This window comes from Taeniopygia guttata, chromosome 13 (assembly GCF_048771995.1).
Source record: "Taeniopygia guttata chromosome 13, bTaeGut7.mat, whole genome shotgun sequence".
In the NCBI taxonomy this organism is placed as follows: domain Eukaryota; kingdom Metazoa; phylum Chordata; class Aves; order Passeriformes; family Estrildidae; genus Taeniopygia; species Taeniopygia guttata.
The window spans coordinates 762,663-784,093 of NC_133038.1; the positions used below are offsets into that span (position 1 = coordinate 762,663).

A 21,431-nucleotide genomic window follows, 5' to 3' on the forward strand; every position below is an offset into this window, starting at 1 on the left:
GGGGTTGTGTGCTGTCCTGTATTTATAGCCTTTGTATTTACTTTCACTGGAATAAAATGTTTTTACTTGAAATTTCGTTTTAATAAAGTAAATTTTTAAGTTGAGTTAAATGTCAAAATGTAAAGTATAAGAAACATAACTTATTTGAATCTTTAAAAAAAAAATCCTGGTCCAGTTGGAGCTCCAAGGTTCTTATATTGAACTGATAGAATGACAAATCATTATTTTATTACAATAATATTTTGGATAACATAATTCTGAGGTGCTATAAGGAGAAGTACATATCAGTGATTTTGTTTCTTACAGCTCAGAAACAATTGCAAGATGCTGGTATATCCTGCTTTCTGGATCTGTGCTCATGAAGGATTCAATGTTTTTGCCACCTTGCAGGTAGGTAAAATAATTGAGTTATTGTTGTTATTTACGGCAAGTTTTTTTTCTAATAAGCACTTTCTAGGTATTTGTGTTACTGTAATTTTTAAATAATTTTAAAGTAATTTTGTAATTTCGTTTTTTCTAAAGTTTGATAGTGAAAGAAATGTTCAGCTAATTCAATTTAAATTTTCTCAGACTTTTTCTGCATGTTGAAATGTCTTTGTGTAATACTGCACTCAATCTTTTTGAGTTTGTAAGAGAATTTGTCAGCTTATTACCTTGGGTCTCTTTGAATAATTTGTGCTATGTGACTGTTCTTGATAGAGCCCCTGTCACAAAAACACGACTGCAGCTCACACAGCTTTTGCCATTTGGTCAGAGGCTGTATTTAGTGGCACATACAATTTTTATGTGAAGCAAGAAGGGACCAGCAGCATCAGCTGTGGAGAGCTTGTGCCAGAGCCCGTCTGTGTGCCAGCGTTGTGACAGTGAGCACTGACACGATTTCACTGCAGCACATCATTAGACTTAAGCTGAGCTTGGGCAAGTAATGCCCTGAGTACCCAGAGTAATAACTCTGCTTGACCTTGTACATCACTCATTCTTATTTCACTGTTTCACTTGACTCAGCATGAGCTGACCATGAGTGGATAGACTTAAGGCCAGCTCCAGCTTACATACATTTCTGTATACTTGAATTTCACAGTATTGTACTGGTAAGAACATATAGGACTGAATTTTTCAACTCAGTTAATTGCAGCCTGGATATCAAACACTTAAAGCTCCTTGAGTGAATGAAGGTCCTTGAGTGAAATTGTCCAGAGGAGCTGTGGCTGCCCCATCCCTGAAAGTGTTCAAAGCTAATTTGGATGGGGCTTGGGGCAGTCTTGTCTAGTGGAAAGTGTCCTTGCCTATGGCAGGGGGGTGGGACAAGATGTGCTTTAAGGTCCCTTTCAACCAAAATCGTACTATGATGAGTCAATTACAAGTTCAGGAGTACCAGAAGTGAGGACATGGCATGCTGGTATTTACATAAAAACTCTCTAAAATCATTGTTTTGCAAAACCTGGAGTAAGTCACTTACAAGCACCATTGCTTGTAAGGTTTCATGTGCCTTTAAAAAAAGAAAAAAGTCAAAGTAGACCTATTATAGTTAATTTACAAGATTACAGCTACATTTATTATGGATATGAGGGTGGTGAAAGGGTCATCTGTCAGATGGAGCTGCTGGCAGGTTACAGCTTATAAAGGGTGGTACGTGGGGTATTCTGTCTCCTTAGATGGCGAGATCACATGGAAACGAAGAGAATGGACTCCTGATAGGTGTCTAGGACTCAGCTCACTTCCATTTTATTTGAAATACAGTCATGTTTGTGCATTAAATAGAACGTTTTGTTTTTTTTTTTTCTTCTTCAGTAGAGTGGGATAACCTTCAGTTACTTTCCCTGTTTGGAATACCTTATCTGTGGCATTTCTAGTTGAGGGAACTGCAGTCAGCAGACACAGGCTAATTTCATATGAAATAGTGCCTTGAATAAGTTAGTAGTATTCTTTCATAATTGTAATTAGCAGTATTTTAATTACATTTGAACTAATACTTAGTGTTACTCTTTATTCTTTGTCCCCAACCAAGTTCCTGATTATGTGAGTCATTCTCAGCAGAGGCTTAACTACACATCTGTAAGAAAGCACAATATTGCCTTTATTCTCATTGTCTCAGGTATTACAGAGCTGTTCTGTATCACAGGAAACAATAACTTGATGCCATGTTCTCTTTGCCTGATGTGCATATGATCCTAGACCTGTAGCATGTTTGTGAAATAAACTCAATGGGAGAGTATGCTGTGTGGGACTGCTTTATCTGTGCAATCATTTTCCAGAATTCAGTGTTGCACTAGAAACTAACAGCCCAGCATTAATTATATAATAACAATTATATAGGAAGCTGCTGTTACAGTTGATTGTTAGTGAGATCCGTGCAGTCTCCATAAATAATCACAGCCACTGGAAAGGGGTTATGGTTTAATAACTTTGGTGGTGTATCCTCACAATACTTGTCCTTTTCCAGTCATTTGCCCTGTGATTACCTTGATGGATAGGAGGAGACTGAAGTAAACAACTGTAAACTTAACCTGGAGAAGATGCTATCCTGCTTTTTGCCTGCCCCCTTTCATCCACTGTCTATCAGAGTTTCGGGAAACTTTATTTTTTTTCTACAGAACTCTTTGAAATAAAATATTCTGTGGAATCCAACCTGCAAGAGGCTTAGTGCCTTGAAAACATAAGGAGACGGGCAGTTACTGCTTTATTAACTTTGTCTAAGTATTTGAATGAGTAAGAATGGAAACTGGGGCTCACTGTGCTTTGAAAAGGGCATTTTTATTGATTTGATGAACTTGTATTCAAGTTGTAATTCAGAAATTGGTTTAAAAATTGGAGGAGTAAAACTTTTCTTTTAGATTTATTGTGCACCCAGGCACAATAAATCTATTCAATATTCTGACACTGATGCTCATGATGAGAGAAGCTCTGCAAGATTTTTAAGGTAAGATGCAGATCAGTCAGTAATGCCAGGTACAAAGATGGCATAATTTTGATTACCCTATTACCTGGAGAATGGATTTGTTAATAGATTTGGCATAGGAGGAGAAGAATTTGCTTCTAACATGAAAGTGATGGCCAGAATAAACGAACAGGATTGATGGATTTGTGGAAGGAAAATCATGTCAACAAGTTAAAGAGGTTTTGTGTTAACCTTGCTTGTTAATGAAGATAATTCATGTGAACAGGATATTTGGAGGAGATTACTCACAGCAAGATTAGCCATAGGAGATATATCAAGGACCTGGAGGAACTTTTGAAGCCAATTACGTGGCTGACAGCTCCTACAGCTGTGGGAATTGAACCTCCAAGGGAAAAATACAAACTCTTGAAACATTCAAGATGTCGTCTTACTAAAACAAACACTTCTCTTTTCCCTGTCCTTCCAAAATCTCTCAAGTGGAGAAACTTGGAATCATTGTTCTACTCATATAGTGCATTTCTTGGCTAAAACCAATTACTTTACTTAAAATGGCCTTGTGGTTGTGTGGTATCTTTTCATGGGAGTTGTAGATGCATAAATGACTCAATTAGCCATTTCTCTTTTCTTTAGTAAAAGGAAAAGACCCAAATGCTTAGGTCAAGAAAATGGTCATAATGAAAGAGGAACTCCAGTTTTGCATTTTTCAACTCAGTTTGGGTTGAAATTATTTTAGCTTGTTTTGTATTAGTATTTGTGAATAACAGTATTTTTATTTTGCAACTGACTGTGACTTAATAGTGACTGTTAGTAGTGTTTACATCTATTCTGTGTGAAGTGCCAGAAGCACGGAAAATACTGTGCTTCTATAGGACTGTCAGTGTTGGAAAGTAAGAATGTGAGATTAAAGATTTGCAATTAGAAGAATTTAAAGATTAACAAAATGCCATAATTTAAATTCTGATGTGTGTAACTTTGTTTTCAAACATATTTATACCTCAAATGCACTATCTAAAGTCAGATCAGTTCTGTTTCTGAAGCCTGTAGTGCTGTTTTCTGCAAATACTTGTGAACTTGTACCATTTGCTGCAAAAGCAAACCAGTGGCTCAGAGCTCCTGTACTCCCAGCTTGTGGCAGTGCAAGGTATACTGGTCTTTTTGTCCCTGATCCTTCCTTTTCAGGATTAACTTTAATACGGCTTTTGCCTAGACAGCACCTGCTGTATCCATGCTCTGTCCCAGTGCTCCTCAAACTCTGCTCTTCCTCTTTCCCATCTCCATCCCAGTCCCAATGTCTGGAGTGTGAATAATCTTTTTCCTCCCTCAGCTCCCATGGTCTGGATCCATCTGTGCCAGTCCCTTGCTGCCATACAGTAAATCTAATTTCTGACAAATTGGCAGTTCCCAGTAAGGTTCTGAATTGTGGTAATTGTTGCCATAATTGGGATTTAAGTTTCTTACTGTGTGACTCTAAATATTGCAGTCACAATACAATGCTCTGAGTGTATGTTTGCTTCACACTGGAAAGCTCTTCCCAACTAACTGTTGTGGATGATTTTCTCTGCTTTCTTAAAGGGAGCTTCAGGCTTACATCCCTGTGCTTATCAAGTCTGAGAGATTTAGTACTCAGCACAGGATAAATGCAGTGGTTATTCAGTGCATTTGTGGCTCTGGATGAGGTGATGTTTGCCTTGGATGTTTCTGTTAGGTAGTGGCTGTAACTTGTAGCATTGTCTGACAGCCAATAAGTGAAGCAACAACTTGGGAACGCTACCAGTAAATGTATTTGTAAAACTAATTAATTCAGATAGATTTGTTCAGATTTAAATTCTTCTGGCAGAGCTAGTGCTGGCATGAAAATTGTCTGAGGGAAAAGGGAATGTGGATGAGGAGAGGCAGCACACCAGTGAGAAGCTGTGTCCTGGTCTCCCGAAGTGTGTTGGGATGCTGCTGTTGAGTAAGGGCTGGGAAGGTGCTGAAGACTAAGAATACGTAGTGCATCTTGTTTGATACAGACTAATCTTCTAAGAAAGTCAAAAAAGTGAAGAAGACTGTGTTCAGACCTGTCAAACTATATGGCTGAATAATCTTGTCCATATTTCCCCTGCATCAGTAATTTTCTTTTGGTCTATTCATGGTTCCTTACATCAGCTACCCTTTAGAAATGTTATGGACTGCAAGGGATGCTGATTGTGCCACAGAGTTTTTTGTTGGCTAAACTTAAGTGCAAGAGAAAGGAAATTAGAAGGAAGGGGTCATGTACGGTTTGTTTATAACTATATAAATTTTACTAAGACTTTGCAATTCCATGATCTGGAATAGCTGGAAAGCTGCACAGAAAGTGATAGGTGAGACACAGGCTTCCTCAAAGGGTCATCATGTTCATTGTATAAACTAATTAATACAGAGATCTTGAGCTTGCAGCCTGCAAATTGAGTAGCATATTATATAGCCTCCAAAATAATTTCCAATTAGAACTTCAGCAGGCTCAAGAGATAAACCTGCTAAATGTTGTTATTGAGAGCTAATGCAGAAATAGGTTTTGATGACTGAGCATTAATTGAAATAGGTATTTTGCATTCAGCCATGTATCTTGTGGTGTCTGGTTTCCTTTAAACCATTTCCTGATAGAGTTAAGTATTATAATATTTTTCTAATTAAGTTACTTTGAAGAGCTCAGGACTTGCACAGCATATGATATCTTTTAAACTCTACCACTTGCATTTGCTGATACTTTTGGTCTGTGCTGATGGACCTTTTTTCCAATCTCCTTGTTCTGTTTCACAAATAGAGACATTTGGGGCTGCTCAGCAGCTGCTGTGAGGTCTCCTGATGCATCTGCATCCCTACCAGCCAGCCCCATTCTTCAGGTCATGGCTGGGCTGAGACAAATCTAGTGCAATTGAGAGCTCCATGGAGATGCCCAGAAAACAGGTTATTCCTATGAGGATTTTGATGTTGGGTATATTCCTGTGTCATAATTGCAATGGAGGAAGGGCAGATCCTGACTTTTCTATCCACAGTCACTGTGGCTGTTGATGCTTCTTGTGCAACTTCATGGGTTTTCCATCAGTGTTATTTCCCAAACAATGACAAATAAATTTAAGTATTAAATTACATTTTTAGAGTAATTAGATTGGTGTTTAATAATAATGGTTATTCCAGCCATTAGTATGCTTGTGTGGTACATTCATTGTAGCAGAATGCATTTTATCTTGCATCTGACCAGCAGCAACTTCACAGATGATATTCAAGGGTTTGCTGGAACAACTATTCTGCACAAGAGGTACTCTGCAAGGAGAGGAAAAAAAATACTTTTCATAGCTTTTCTGCTATGAAAACAGAATGGTTTTGGTTGGAAGGGACCTTAAAGCTTATCTCATTCCAAGCCTCTGCCATGAGCAGGAACACCTTCCAGAATCCCAGGTTGCTCCAAGCCCCACACAACCTGGCCTTGAACGCTTCCAGGGGTGGGGCAGCCACAGCTTCTCTGGCAACCTGTGCTAGGGTCTCCCCACCCTTTAGTAAATAATTTATTCCTAATATCTCATATAAACCTACTTAAGTCAGCTTAGAACCACTCTTCCTTGTCCTGGCACTGTATGCCCTTGTAGCTCCCTATACTTGCACAAAATCACATTTTCATCTGTTAAAAAACAACCAAACAACATATTTATTCCTTATGCTTCTTGTTTCTTCCAGGGCCAGTTTTGCCCTTTTGTACAAAATCTTTTTGTATGGAAGAAATGCATCCAGGATACTGGATGAGTGGGGTCATGGGATGCACTTTGCAGTGGCGAGTACAATTTATCTTCATTATGTGCCTAAAAGCAGTCTGACAGGCAGACAGGCAGTTTAAGAGACAGGTATATTCATAAAAACAAAATACCTGCAAACTCTTTGCTTGTTATCTTGATAAACTGGTATATCAGGGCCCTGGCCCCATTCTGCATGTAATACAGTACTGAGTATTACTGCAGTAAAACTCCTCCAGGTAGCTTTATTGACAGTCACAGATAACTGTGCATTATTGACACCAATTTGCACAGACAGGATAATGTTATGATTTTACAGTTCCCGGAAAATACAGAACGTGAAGTGCCTGACATCCTGCCATTGATAGCTTTGATGTCTGAAATATCTGAAAATATTGTTTCAGAATGTAGTAGAATATTGTAAATTTGAAGATGCTTGCTGATTAGTGTTTGTAGGCTGAAAGCTCTTCAGGATAGACTGTGTTTTTACCTTTAATGTGTGTATGATATTCTGAGTGATGAAGAATGAGAAAGTATCAGTATTGAAAAACTTGAGCATTGGTATCAGGAAATGTTTGAGTAAAATGTGATGGCTATTGCTTAAATTCGTCAATTTTGCCATTCCAGATGTATTTCATCACCAAATACTCACGTTGTGCAACAGCTGGATATGAGAATGTTCAAAACATTTGCGTTCAGAAAGCTGTGTTTGTGCTCATCCTGTTTCACGGGCTACATTCAAAATATGTTTTGTTGGAGGAGTTTCTAAATAATTTACTTTATAACAGTAAGGTTTGTTATAAAAGGTCCAGTACCTTAAAGAAATTTTTAACACCTTCCTGTTCTGGGGAGTGATCATGAGTGTGAAATAGGAATATTCTCAGATACAGAAGGCTCCCTCCAGTGATTAATTTTATTCTGATCCCTGTATCAGTGCAGTCAGGCACATACTCAGGTGCCTGCACGTCTGAGGTACTCTGCAGTTGCAGAGAGGTGAGCAAATCACACAATGGAAAAGGGACAGGTGAACCAAGTAGTGTCACAGAATCACAGACTGGTTTTTGGAAGGAGCCTTAAAGCTCATCCAGTTCAGCCCACTGCCATGGGCAGGGACACTCCACCAGCCCAGGTTCCTCCGAGCCCTGTCCGGCCTGGCTGAGAGCTGTTATCTGCAGTCCTGGGCTTTTACATTTTGGTAGCTCCAGTCTGATCCCATGGCCCGAACACCATTAGTTGTTGGTATTGGATGTCATGCTAGTTTAACTTACATTCTTTTCTCGGTTTATGCAACTGCTTAAGCATTTTTAATTATGAGTAGCAGTGAATTAGAAGGAAAACACAGTTTATTGCAAATGAGGCATCCATAAATCAAGGATAAACAAAGTTGCCTTTGGTATCTGGAAGACATTTTTTTTCCCATGTCAGCATTGCAGACCATTGAGTGAGTGTGTGAAAATTAACGATGCAGATGAAATACATGAATATTAAGTGACGGGAGCATACAATAAAATAATAAAAAAAAATTGTAGTGCAGTTTTATAGTACTAATATTTTTCTAGGTTTCCAACAGTGGCAAGCTATAGAATGACATGAAAACATATTTAAATCAGATATGTGTTAACAATGTCATTTAAATTGTTCAGTCATTTAAAACTTTAATGGTTATACCAGTGGTAGTATGTCCTTTGACAATTTTTTTTATTGTAAGTAGAGCTTAATTGACATTAGTTTAATGTTTTCTTACACTTTCAGTGTTAATTTAAATTTTAATTAGATTATTTTCCCTTTGCTTGAAGCACTAAAGCATGTGTAATGTGCTGTACCTTAGTGAGTCTTCCCCAATTTTCTTATGTATCTTGCCACATGTGACATCAAGAGGATGTAGTGTTTTTGAGATATGCTTTTGGCTGGGGAAGCTGCTGTGATGGTTGGTAAGCAGAAGTACTGAAAGGGACTTCTTGGATTGGACCTTTCCAGGAAGCAAACCTGACCCTGGGAAAGGATGTCTGTGGTGCCAACTTGGGTAACCAAAAAGACTGAGAAATAACAGCGCCTGCAAACAGCACTGTGTGCTCTTGATGCCACAGCAAAGTTGTCTTTTAGTACCAAAAGTTGAGATTGCCCCATCTCTTCCAGAATTAGATGTACTTTCCAGAGCTCTCTCTTTGGAGAAACATGGTTCAGGTTTGGGTGGGTCTTTAATCACCAGCTAAAGACTTCTACAAGTAATTTGCTGTCACAGAAATATTCCTTCTTCTATGAAAGAAGGTTCCATGTCAAAGTTTTTCTTGTTCCCCAAGTGGCTTTTCTCTCCTCCATTTTCAAAGCTTTGTTCAACTGAACCTTTTCTATTTACAAACATTCAGAAATGAATGTTGTTCTGAAGCCTTGATTATAATTGGCAGATTAGTGAAGTATATTGATGTCAGCAAACCTCTTAACTGAGAGAGAAGCTAAATATTTGTATTCTAGAGGAAAAATATGGAATAAGTCATTAAGAAATTTAAAACCCATGTTTCTAAAACATGTTGTGTATGTTAATTAAGAACGTTAAAAGTTGGTATTTTCAAGACATAGTGGTAGTTATGGCTGGTGAAAAACCATATGTGGCCTCCTCCTTTGGAAGGAGTTCTGCTGTGGAATAATGAATAAACCATCCACGATGGTGTGTACCAGGAAATAATGGAACTTGACCTATTGACTTGTTAATATGAGTAGTTTATTCTTTAGGATTAGCTGGGTGGGTTTTGTCTTTGGAACCTGATCCTTTTCCAAGTGTTTGGTTGTTGTAAAGTGCCTGATGGAGCAGAAATGATAGGGCCAAGACCATGACCTTTGTTCCAAGCACCATTCTTGTCCTCATTAGTGATTACTTAATTAGCAAATGCTGCAACATCAGCAGAGGGAGGCTGGACAGTGGCTGAACTTAAAGAATGTGTTTATGTAAACTAAAACAAAAAGGAAAACAACTCCTCCTTGACCTCCAGGAGTTTGATAAAATCTTGTTACATGACAAAATTACTTTGTTTGAACAACCTGCAACAGGAAATTGGTGCTTTTTCCTAACTACAGGGGATGTAGCAATAGTAGTCATCTGTTTTGTCATAAAACTTATAATGATTATTTCTGGATTTAAACAGGTGCAAAACCTGAAACTTCCAGTTGCACATAATTCCTTTATAATTGTGGTGTTTTGAAAAAAATAAAATCTCTTGTCTTTCATTTTCTGCTATAAGGAATAGAATTGTAAGTTATTTAACTTTTTTTTTCTTTAAATTGAAAATTATCACATGGCAAAGTTGATCTCAATTTGGTTTTTAGTTTGTAGGGAAATCCTTACATGGATTTCAGTTCACCTCAGTGTTGGAACTGACATTAAAAATGATGGTTCTGTATTTTCTGAACTGAATTAATGGTTGTATGAGTGAGAGTAGTTTAGCCATTATTGCAAAAACACAAGACTCATGACTGGATCACATGCTGTGTGGAAAAAACATGAAAGAAGGCATGAAAATTTGAACTGAGTTTCTTACTATAAATGTGTGAAAATGCCAGTTTTCTATGTGAAGCTTGTGCTTGTCTGGTCTGGGTGAGAAAGTTTTAGTTGTCATGTCGTTTATGACTATATTGCAGTAATGTAATTAAATATTTTGGTCTTTTCCTTCAGTAGACCATTATCAAAATCAAAACTTGACAGTAGAAGCTGCCGCGCTCCTATTAATTGTAATTCTTTATCCTAACTGGGTTACACTGATAATTTCTTTGTTGCAATAATCTGAAACTTTGTTGCAATCGTCTGAAGCTTGAGTAACCTCACAGTTTCAGGAGAGTCTCAGATTGATTTGTGATGGAAAGGATATTTATGCTCACTTGGTTCCACCCATCTGCCATGGGCAGGGACACCTTCCACTCTCCCAGGTTGCTCCAAACCCCATCCAGCCTGGCCTTGGACACTTCCAGGGATGGGGCAGCCACAGCTGCTCTGGGCACCCTGTGCCAGGGCCTCCCCACCCTCACAGGGAAGAATTTCTTCCTGATATCTAATCAAAACCTCTCTTTCTTCAGCCTGGTTTAGTTTAGTTAGAATTTAGCTTCAGTTTAGTTACTTAAATTGTTTTCCCATAGTTGTAGATATCCCACAGAAGTTTTGGAGTGTTGTTTATAAACATGAGTTATTTTAAGTGTTCTGTATAAAGTGGTAGTGGTTTCATTATGGATCTTTCCCATCACAGTGACCATGTATATAACTCAAATCTTGCATGGCTGGAGTTTCAGATGTACTTTTAAAGCATAATTTCGGTGATAACAGCTGGAGCTGATCCATTTTTTAAGTGTCTGTCTCCACTCTTGTCTTAACTTCCTTCTAATTCTCACGTTACTCCCTGCTTTGCATTAACCAGTTCTTCAGTTATCTCACCTGCTGGTAGGTGCTAAAGCGTGATTGATGTTGGCAGTCTGAGTTTGTAACATGGCAGCTACAACCGCTGAACTGCTAATCCAGCCACTGTGCTGCTCATCAAGGACTTTGTGTTATGTGCTGGGGCTGTGGAATCACTTTCCCTCGTGCCCAGGGAGTGAGTAGGTCAAGCATTCCCACCTCAGGCTGGCAGGTCAGAAGTGAAGACAAGGTGACTTAATGTGTAAAACCAGATATATTCAGTTCCAGGTACCACTGCAGTGACAAATGGATTGATTTGAGAAGTTGTTGGTCTGTAACACACCCCGCACATCCCCCAGCAGGGTCTAGCTCAGTCCTCTTTCGCTGGTAGCTCCAGCACCCTCAGATTTGTTGTGTGGTGCCTTCTCCAGAGGTGATTTCTCTAAAGTCACCTCTGTTGTTCAGTGTCCTGAAGGAAGTCTGCTGTTACAGTTGATGAGCTAAAGCACATCTGGTTGTTTTTATCTGCTTTCCTCAGCTGCTGTCTCACACTGCCCATCGTGCTTTGTTACATTTGTGTTCTTTCATACATAAACAGAACTCATCACCATGACCCAGTCCTTGTGATGGTACAAGTAGCAACATAAAGACAGAGATCACAAGTTAAGGCTCAGTGTGAGAAAAGAGGTTCTCTGTCCTCTGCATTGGTTGGAGGATGAAGGGGTGACATAGAGGGAGCTCTCATTAAAGTGCTCCATGCTGAGTAGTATTTTGGAGTCTTTGGAATTTATGTATATTTGTTTTTACAAGGCCCATTTAATATTTAATTAAAATGTACTAAAGTTTTCTTGTCAGAACTGAAATGTATTATGAGTGGTTGTGAGTATCTGCAAGTAATAATGATTTTACAGAAGAACATTCTTTATATTTGGACTCTACATAGGCCGTGATGAGGGATGCTGAATAAATTAAAATATTATGGTAATGAAACTATCTAATTAGCATTTTTCATACAATAGTTTTCATCAATTTTTCTTTGTTCTTTTTTCGTTTTTTAACAACATGGACCATTGCCAATTATTTTTGTTACTGAAAAGGTAAAATAGGCTGTTCATCTCATTCCTTTTTGTTTGCTTTTTTCCATCCCACTCTAGTTTTGGCAAGCAGTCTGGAGGAAAGCGAGGATGTGAATGTATCATATTGGAACCTTCAGAAATGATTGTGGTAAGGCAGATTTTTTTCATATGTATTTAAATCTATTGCTGGTTTCAGCAAATTCTTTCTCTTTTACAGCAGAAAGATTATTGTAAAGTATTCTATGAAATTGCAGTAAAATTGCCTTGATTTCAATTATACCTATGGCTGTTCTCACAACAGCAGTAGCTATGTAAATTTAATCTAGATGGGTAAATGATGATGATGATTAGGTCATTCTTTCTACAATTATGCTTACTTGAGTTTCAAAAGCCTAACAGTCACGGCTGAGCTGAGCATTCCTGAGTCAGGCTATGGCAGCCTTCTATCTTGAGTATTTTATTTACACCCCCATTCCCCATTTCATGGCTTTTATTGGTCATGTCTGGGTGGAAAAGCCTTTCTTCCTCCAAGCCTTTGCAGGGCCATATAGTGTGAAGGCTTGTAGGTAGGAGAAGAAACATGAGAGTGCTTAGCTAAGCTTGAAGGGTAGGATTTGTAACCATCCTTGATGTCCAGGATTCCTTCTGCTTCTTCAGAGCACGTAGTGGTACTGCCAGATGCATATATAGATGCATGTATACATGCTCAGAGAGTGTAGCTTAGTCCTTCCCAGGCTGTTGTACACATGCTGTGAGCAGTTGCAATATTAGGATTGCTTTTCCATAGTGAAGGCTGACATCGTATCCCAGCAGTGTGCCTGGGGACACAGGCGGATCTCTTCCAACTTTCACCTTAGATGTTTTTAATGGAGCAGGAACAAAGCTATTTGTTGTGCTCAGAACCCACATGTCTGTTAATGAGACTCCCATCTCCAGACTGCTATTGATTTAGCTGCCCTAGATCTAGATATGGTAACATTAAAACTAATATTTGACAGTGTCTCTTACTGAGCATGTAAATACTCAGCTTCCATAAAATATTTGTTTCTCACAGTGCATTACCAGCAGGGATGTCAGCAGTGTCCTGTACCAAGTCCACTTGCTGTCCTTTGTGCAGTTTGCTCTATGCAGTGTCAGTCTGACTCTGCTCATGGGCTCTGATAGCATCAGTAATATGCTCTGTGCTACAGCATGTATTTCAGGCTACAGTCTGCCAGAAGTGCAGGTTAAGAGTGCAAGAAACCTGTCTTCATGCTCTGGAGTGAAACAGTTAATTCTTTTATTCCTAATTGTCCAGTTTCTTCTCAAAGCTGGCATGCTGGGGAGGAGATTTGTGCCTGGAGGGATGCCACAGTTCTGTTTGGGTGGCAGTGTGTACAGCCATGTCACGGGACTGCCCCAGGCCCCCTGGTTTGCATTTGCTGCTTTGCATTTTTACTTTTTAATTGCAGCTGTCCAGGATCTGGTGGCTGAACTGAGCACGTGCTTTGCTCAGTGTGCCTGAGTGCTGTGCCAGGGCTGAGCTGAGTCCTGCTCCTCAGTGCTCCTGCAGCAGAGTGAGAAACGCTCACTTATCCAGTCATTCCTATTATTAGGTATTAGGGAGAAATTCTTCCCTGTGAGGGTGGTGAGGCCCTGGCACAGGGTGCCCAGAGCAGCTGTGGCTGCTCCATCCCTGGAAGTGTTCAAGGCTGGGTTGGATGGGGCTTGGAACAACCTAGTGGAAGACTGGACCAGCCTGGTCTGGGTGGTGACTTGACTCACTGCAGGTACATCACCATTACAATATAGAAATAAAAATAAGAATAAAAGCATAAAAAAATAAGATGGAAATAAAAGAGGAGTTTCTGTGCAGTGTGTGCTTTAAGAGAGAAACTGACCCTGTTGAAATATTTATGGAAGAAACTAATGTTGTGTGTGTAACTTGAGCAGGCACAACTGTGATGGGTGTTTTCAGAGAAGCACAGTATCACAGTAGCTGGGGAAGCCAGCATTGGCCATGTCAGCAGCCTCACACACTGCTGGTGTTCCTGGAGACAAAGGTACAGCCCAGACAGCTGTTTGCTCTATTTAAAATCTCCTGAATTGTCTGTAATTGTGATTAAATGCCAGTGAGAGTATAGAGGCACTTGAAAGTATCTGACATCCTTCTCTGGGACTTCAGTATAATTTTCCAGTAGGAAAATCAGACAATTAAAAGTGCAGAGTAGTTTCTTCGTTATATTTATGGTCATATTTTACAGGTAAATGTAGCTAAAGGTGCTATTGGTTGTATTTTCTAGGAAGCACTTCAAATAGTGTGAGAAAAAAGTATCGGTGTGGTGGCATGCACCTTGCTAATGATCTTCACTGACATAAGGTGTACTTGAGTTTTAGTTCCCTGATTAACTCTTTTTAATTTATCTTAATTCTTTTATTTTCTCTAGTTTTTAATTTGCAACATACTAATGAGATTTAATACATAATTCAAGCAAAATAATTAGTTAGCTACTTTAATAGAGTTAAAGAACTCTATGGTTTCCTGCTGGTGACTGATTTTTTTAAATTTTTTTTTTCCTTCTCTCCTGTCATTTTAGAATGTAAATCAGTTTTGTAGTGGGAATCCTCTGGGAATGGACCCATTTTAAAGGCCATAAAATGTGGTCAACTTAAGTTAATGAGGATAACAGATAGTGTGTGAATGGGCATTGTAACTCATATTTTTGGAGGCTGAGCAATCTATTGAATTAATAATAGCCCCATTTATCATTTAAGAAGATGGCCCAGAATTGCAGCATATGTTGAAGTGTCACTGAAGTATGTTGAAGTGTCATTACTGTTGTTCATTTGTGCTTTCATTTTCTTCTTCAGATCTAAGTGTAAGATTTCAGAAGAGCAGTGTGATACATGCAGGTGGAAAATATTTCATTGCTGGTTTGAACTCCAGAGTGAAATAGGGCAATCCTGTGTTTAGATTGGATATTAGGGAAATTTTCTTCATGGGAAGGGTCAAGGCTGCCCAGGACAGGGTGGATTCACCATCCCTGGAAGCATTTCGTGGGTGTGTAGATGTAGCACTTGGGGACCTGCTTTAGTGGTGGGCCTGGCAGGGCTAGGGGCATGGTTGGATGTGATGATTGAGTCCTTTTCCAACCTTAACAATTCTATGATACTGTATGGAAAATGAAATAATGAGAAGCAGTCTGTGGGGCAGTGTCTCCATCTGACTTGATGGCAGCCTGGCTCTCCTGGCTCTGCAGTGGCCCAGGGGATCTGTTCTCCCTTTGCTCCCACACCAGGATCCGGCTCACAGCACTCCCAGAGAAGCTGAATTCCTCCATAGGGGTGTGGTGAGGTTGACACCTCTCTGCCAACAGGAATTTTTAGTTTTAACCAAGTGAAGGAAGGGCTGGGTGAGGTGCCCAGGTGTGCCTATCCTGCTGATACACAGAACATCAAAAACAGTTCTTGTAAATCATAAGTGTTGACAACCTGGTGGTCAGCTGGACTCAAAATACTGCTCGTGCTGGAAGCTCTGTGGTGTGGAGGTCTTTCCTGGTTTCTGATTTCCATGTTGCTTTTGTCAGCAGCAGTTCACTAACCAAAGGAAGCAGGTGGTCTCATTTTCTGCCGCTTGTTTGTTCTGACTTAGTGCTATCAAATAATTAATTAATTCTTATGTCTTAGTTTTTAGTTAGAATTGTGAAATAAAAATAATTTCTCTGTCACTGTTTGTTTTAATTTAGCCTTAAAAATACCTGTTCAGTTTAGGGTTTCTTGATAATAAGGGTTATCTGTGTTCAAAGAGTCTTTGTCCGCCTCAGCAGTTTCTCAGGTCCAGGTTAGTCTGTTCTGTTGGAGAAGTTTGCTGCTTGTTTTGGTTTCTATGATCTTGTCAGACTGAATGCAGGAAAAAAATGATAATGCATTTATTGAAGAAATGCAGAAATTAAAAATTAAATCAGCACAATTTTGGTTATTTAATTAATAACTTTGTACAAATCCAAAATTCCTTATTTCTGGGGGACTTCTGTACAATTTGAAAGCAACATTGTTTCTAGATAAAAATCCATATTTATGCTACATGAAGAAAGGCTTCTATATCAATCATTTTAGTGGATTTTTTGATAATACTGGATGGCCTGTTTAAATTTTTTTTTTTGTTTCTTTTTGTGTTTCTGCCTGCATCCACTGTATTCCTTATACCCTTACACCACTGTGCTTAATGCACTGCTGCAAATAGATGTCTTTGGTTGTTGTCCTGTTCCTTTGCAAAGAAGTAGTAAAATTATAGTGAAAAGTGTAGTTATCCCTTTTTCAACTCAGCTTTTCTGTTTTCTTTTTTTTTTGACAGTATTATTGTGTGAGCTTCACTCTTCTTTTCTAGCTTTTCAGATTGTTGTATCTTTAACCCATGTTATTAAGGTATGATTTCTCTAGGGAATAAAAAATAACCCACGAGAAGCTCAGCTGCTTGTACCTCCCTTTGACCTCAGACAGGCCATAGGTGTTTGGGAAGAGTGATGTGGAAGTAGATGTGATCCTGCTTTTGTGATGGTGTTAGTTTGGTCACTTTCTTGTTTCTGTCTGTTAAGTCTTTCTGTGTTCCATTTCTTTGTATCTTTTGGATTTTAATTTTAAAGTAATTTACTTGAGTATATGAAGTGAGAGCTGTGTAAGACGATACAGAGGTTCTTCTCCTGTCCAGGAGTATAGTCTTAATGTTTAGGATTTTCCAGTGAAATTTGGAGGAAAAAAAAATAAAAATAAGCCATTGAAGACAGTAGAAACTTCTACATAGTAAATATTGTAGAGAAGCTTCTTGCCTGCTGCAGCCTATTCGCATACATGTCTGTCCTGCTTCCTGCTGCGAGATATTTTTCCAAAACATCAAAAGGAAATGGGAAAGGATGAGGCTGCTTTTTATAGAAAACAAGTATTGTAGCTATTGAGATAAAAGATTTCATGTTGGCTTTTACTAAACAGATAAATTTACCTAATTTTTTATGTTTAGTCAGAGATAATATTTAACATCAAGTTACGAATACGTTCCAGCCATTTCTCCATAATCCACTGAAAGCGATTAGGAGGCAGTATGACATAGGTGAAGTAGCTATTTATAAAAGCTGGAATATTTGAAGTTGTTTAGCTATGACTGGTACTAGAAATAAATTATGCTTTTAAAAATTACACTACTAAAAATAGGGTATAATGCAATATTTTTGTCAGATTGTACATACGCAAAAAAAGGTAACTTCTGTGTTGAAGATAAGCTTGAAATGAGCAGTGTCTGTAACTCCTTCCATGATACACGTGGATGCAGAAGAGGTTCTGCTGATATGCTATATTGTTTAGAGAATATGTGTGCCTTTTTAAATTTTTTTTTTTTTTAAAATACAGTTTCCTGGAAGGAAACTGTGGCCTCAGCTCATTGTAATAAGGCACTTGTGAGATGTGCAGCAGCGGTTCTCTGAAACAACCACAGTCGTTTACTCCAGCAAAGTTTAGCTGCCCTGAACTTATGTTTGTGCCTTCCCCATGAGCTTCATACGGCTCAATCGGCTCACAGAGCTATGGAAGAACTGGATGTTTAACCAGGAGCCTGAACGTGTGTTTCAGGTGGAGAACTCTAAAGACAATGAGGAAAATATCTTGCAGAGAGAAGTGCCCCTCCGGCAGTCCCGTCGGAGGTACAGGAAGATCAACCAGCGGGGTGAGCGCCAGACCATCACGGACAACGTGGATTCCAGCAGCTACATGTCGGTGAGTCTGCCCTGCCCATCTCCTTGGCACTGTGGGGTCTGCCTGGCTGGCTGGAATTTTCTTGTGGTGACAAAACTGGTGAAGTGAAATAGCCCATGCTTGCTGTTTTTGGGAACACTTCTTTAGTGTTGAGGTGCAGTGAAGTGGTCTGGATTGCGACACCATAGGTGGAAGTGAAGGTAGTAATTGGAAAAGATGTGGTTTTTTTGGTTTAGGGATCTTCAGCTGAGCACTATAAATAAATCTTAATATGCTCACTGGACAGAGAAATGGTCTTTCTTCATTTTTTGTTGGTTTTGCATGGTGTTCTTTTGGTAAGATGTAGAAATTGGTGGTTTTCTTTTTTTTCTCTTAATATATTTGAACTGTGCCTTAGAGCTGTGTTAATTGCAAGTACAAGTATTAATGCTCTTGTACTTGGTTGTGTCTACTTGCTTAAAAATAGTGTAGTGGTAGTTCAAACATCAAAAGGAGTAACAACTGATCTAGTCATAAAGAGCAGCAGAGACTATAAACTTTGTACTGTGTGGAGGCACGAAACTGTGGTTTCAGGGCTGCAAGGTGTATGTGGAGGTTTTTATTCACCATTATTTTTCGAACTTCCTGCTTGGTAACAGGATATATGTGATGTAGACAAATAATATGATTGAAAATAATTGGTCTGGATAATTTGATCTGCTTTGAAAATCAAAGTTTAAAATGAGTACTAACGTTGAAGTACAAGCCTGGAATAGTATTCATGCTCAGAAGACAAAAAGTCAATTTCTTTCCATTTTCCTCATCTTCCTTTTCATCTCCCCAAAAGAGGTAGATTCTCAGTTGATACGCTTCAAAATACCTGAGGTGTACAGTCAGATATGAGCTTATAACTTATATAAACTGATGTTTTTTCTGTATGTTGGTAGCAGTTGGGTCACAGGTGGTGATTTTAGGCCTTGCACAGCATTACTGTGTCTGTGACAGGAAAAGAATATGCTGCTTGAAGTTTAACATCCTCTGCCATCTCATTTCTAGAACTGTCACATATGTTGGATTTTATCATTAGTAAGACATTAAATTAGTTATTGAAGAAATGAGATGTTGGATCCTCACACTCTGGGTGGGTGTGCATAAAGCTTTATTAGGAATTAAATTCCAATCTGTGTAAGACAGAACCTATCTCTGTCTCTTTGGTGTTTGTGACAGTGAATAAGCACACAGCTAATAATTCTCAGGTTTCATTGCTAAGAGTAGGAGAATCCCAGGAACAGCTGATGCTGGTGCTACCTATGCAGCTTGCCTGGAGGGATGCGTGAGAAGGGACTTGGCATCTTTGTTCTTGGGAAGACCAAGTTTCACAGCTTCCTGCATGATTTCAGGGGCTGTCAGTTATTGCTGCAAGGAGTCAGTGTGGTACACTCACAGGACTGTGGTTAGTCAGCAGATCATGTCCTCATTAAGAAGATTCTTCAAGGTGGTCTGTTCTTCTTTGTGTTGATTTATTTCTTGTTACCAACAATACAGGGCGCCTGTGCCTGTAGTTGCTTGCTGCAAACCTGGTGGCTTCCTCAGATTTGTGGGGAAAAAAAATATATATACACACACACACATATATATATATGTATGAGGTGTTTGATGGAAAATGGTATAAACTTCTTAAATCAGTAGAACATTCCCAAATCTGCTTTTATCTGTTAATTAGGAGTATATAAGAAGAGTCCTGTAACACTGTTTTCCTAGATGAGTGAGTGCTAAGTGGCAAGGACTAAACAACCACCTCTCTGCTTCCAGATCTCCAAGATTTTGGGTTTTCAGCAGTCTGAATTGAAATACCAATCCTTGCTTTGTAGACTGCAAGCTTCTAATTGGAAAGGTTCATACTCGGAGTACTTAAGGTAGCAAAAAATAATTTGGAACTCAACACATGACTAAGGAGTCGAAACACTGTAACAAGCTGCCTTTGTGACAAGTAAGGAAAAGTTTGGTGCCTATATTTTTCCATATTCCATTATAAACTAGTAAAGTAATAAATTTGTTTTAGGTATGGTTAGTTCCATGCCTGTATGAATGTGTTCATACATTGGTTCCCAGGGATCTTGAAAAACAGATTTCATGATGTAACCCTTCATGTAGCCCATGAGAGGAGTGTAGGATCATAGAATGGCTTGAGTTGGATGGGGCCTTAAAGATCATCTAGTTCCAACAACCCTCTGCTGTAGGCAGGGGATCAGGATCAGGAGGAGGGTAAGTCAAACTTCCATTTTACAGGAAATTACAATAAGGTTTCTGTTGGAGTGGGAAAAGTGTTTATAAACTCTCCAGCAGATTTCCGTTCTGACATAATGCTAATGAATGAGCACTGAGCTGCATTTCACTCTCCAGCCCGTTGCTGAGTGCTCTGTGACAGATGCTGAATGCAGCCTCATGGAGCTTTTCTGAGTCCTGTGCGCTTGGGGAGGGCTTGGAGCTTTCCAGCCTCCATGTGGACTCTAGTCCATCTCCTGTGGTTGATATTGGAATACTCAGTATGACACCATTTAAGTTTTCACATGCCTAATCCCTGATATGCAAGTAGTTTTCTGCTTTCTAAAGATAACTTGGATCCTTTAAGTACAGAAATTCAGTATTTTTTTAACCTAGCTGGGAATATTTCCTTAAATTTAAGGTTTCTTGGGTTTGCTTTTAGGGGGAATTATCTGTGCAATCTCCATTAACTCCTTAGAATGTAAATCTCTACACATTAAATATACTGTGATTATATTTGTGACGAAGGTTCATCCATGTTTTGTAGAACATTACCTGTTGGGTTGTGAAATGAGCTAAAATCTACTTCTCACATGGAGTACTTCTTATTAGTGCTGGAACTTGTTCTGTAGAAATACCTGATTGGACACTAAACTAAGATTTATATGCAGATACTTTAAATAATATTTTGAATTATTGTTACTATCCTTGAAGCTCTTATTTTCTCTTATGCCTCTTAATTAAGTAAAAGAGTTCTTGTTCTTGATTTAACCAGGTAGTTGACATTCAGGATAGTGGGTATCTCTTACATTTCTTCCCTCCCTGCCTTCCCTCAAATGAGCTAATGTTAAGAACAGATCATCTGGTTGGTTTCTTTGGTGAAGGTGTTTACTATTTAGATTCCTTTGCTACATTTTTGTGGTTTGTAGAACAGTGTTGTTTCACAAGAGTGCTGGTTGTCTGCAGAATTAACTATTTGTAGTTGTTTGTTTTCTGTCCAGGTAAACACAGTGAACACAGGCTGGCAGTGTTCTTTCTTTTCCCTCAGAGTGAACAGGTTTGTTTCTGTCTCTGTCTTCAAAGGGCCCAGGGTGTGACTTTGCTCTTGCAGCCCCTGTGCAGGGGATGCCAGCGCTGCTCTGGTGCGTTGGTGAGCAGGCTGGGCTCTCCTCCAGATCCAGAGTGCACCCAAGCTGTGGTGAGGCTCTGCTGGCCCTGGGGATTTTCTCTTCTACAGAACAGCAGGCCAGCCAGATCCCAAGGGCAATTGTGTATTTGGCAAAACACTTCCCAATGTTTTTTCAGGGTACACAATAGCCCTGCTGCCCGTGAAGGGCTGGAGGACGTGGCTCTGTGCCGTG

At 39.2% G+C, this 21,431-nt stretch overlaps 1 protein-coding gene across 14 annotated transcripts in view; it reads left to right on the top strand.

Moving 5' to 3' along the window:
- RAPGEF6 (Rap guanine nucleotide exchange factor 6) overlaps positions 1 to 21,431 on the top strand; it is a 123,125-nt gene that overhangs the window by 26,839 nt on the left and 74,855 nt on the right. For 13 of the 14 annotated variants that reach the window (XM_030284248.4, XM_030284252.4, XM_030284250.4 and 10 more), the window contains exons 4-6: positions 307 to 390; positions 12,184 to 12,253; positions 17,704 to 17,847. In XM_030284248.4, coding sequence (XP_030140108.4) covers positions 307 to 390; positions 12,184 to 12,253; positions 17,704 to 17,847 — 298 coding nt within the window. The remainder of the gene's footprint in view (positions 1 to 306; positions 391 to 12,183; positions 12,254 to 17,703; positions 17,848 to 21,431) is intronic. The other variant, XM_072935453.1, reaches the window with a different exon arrangement.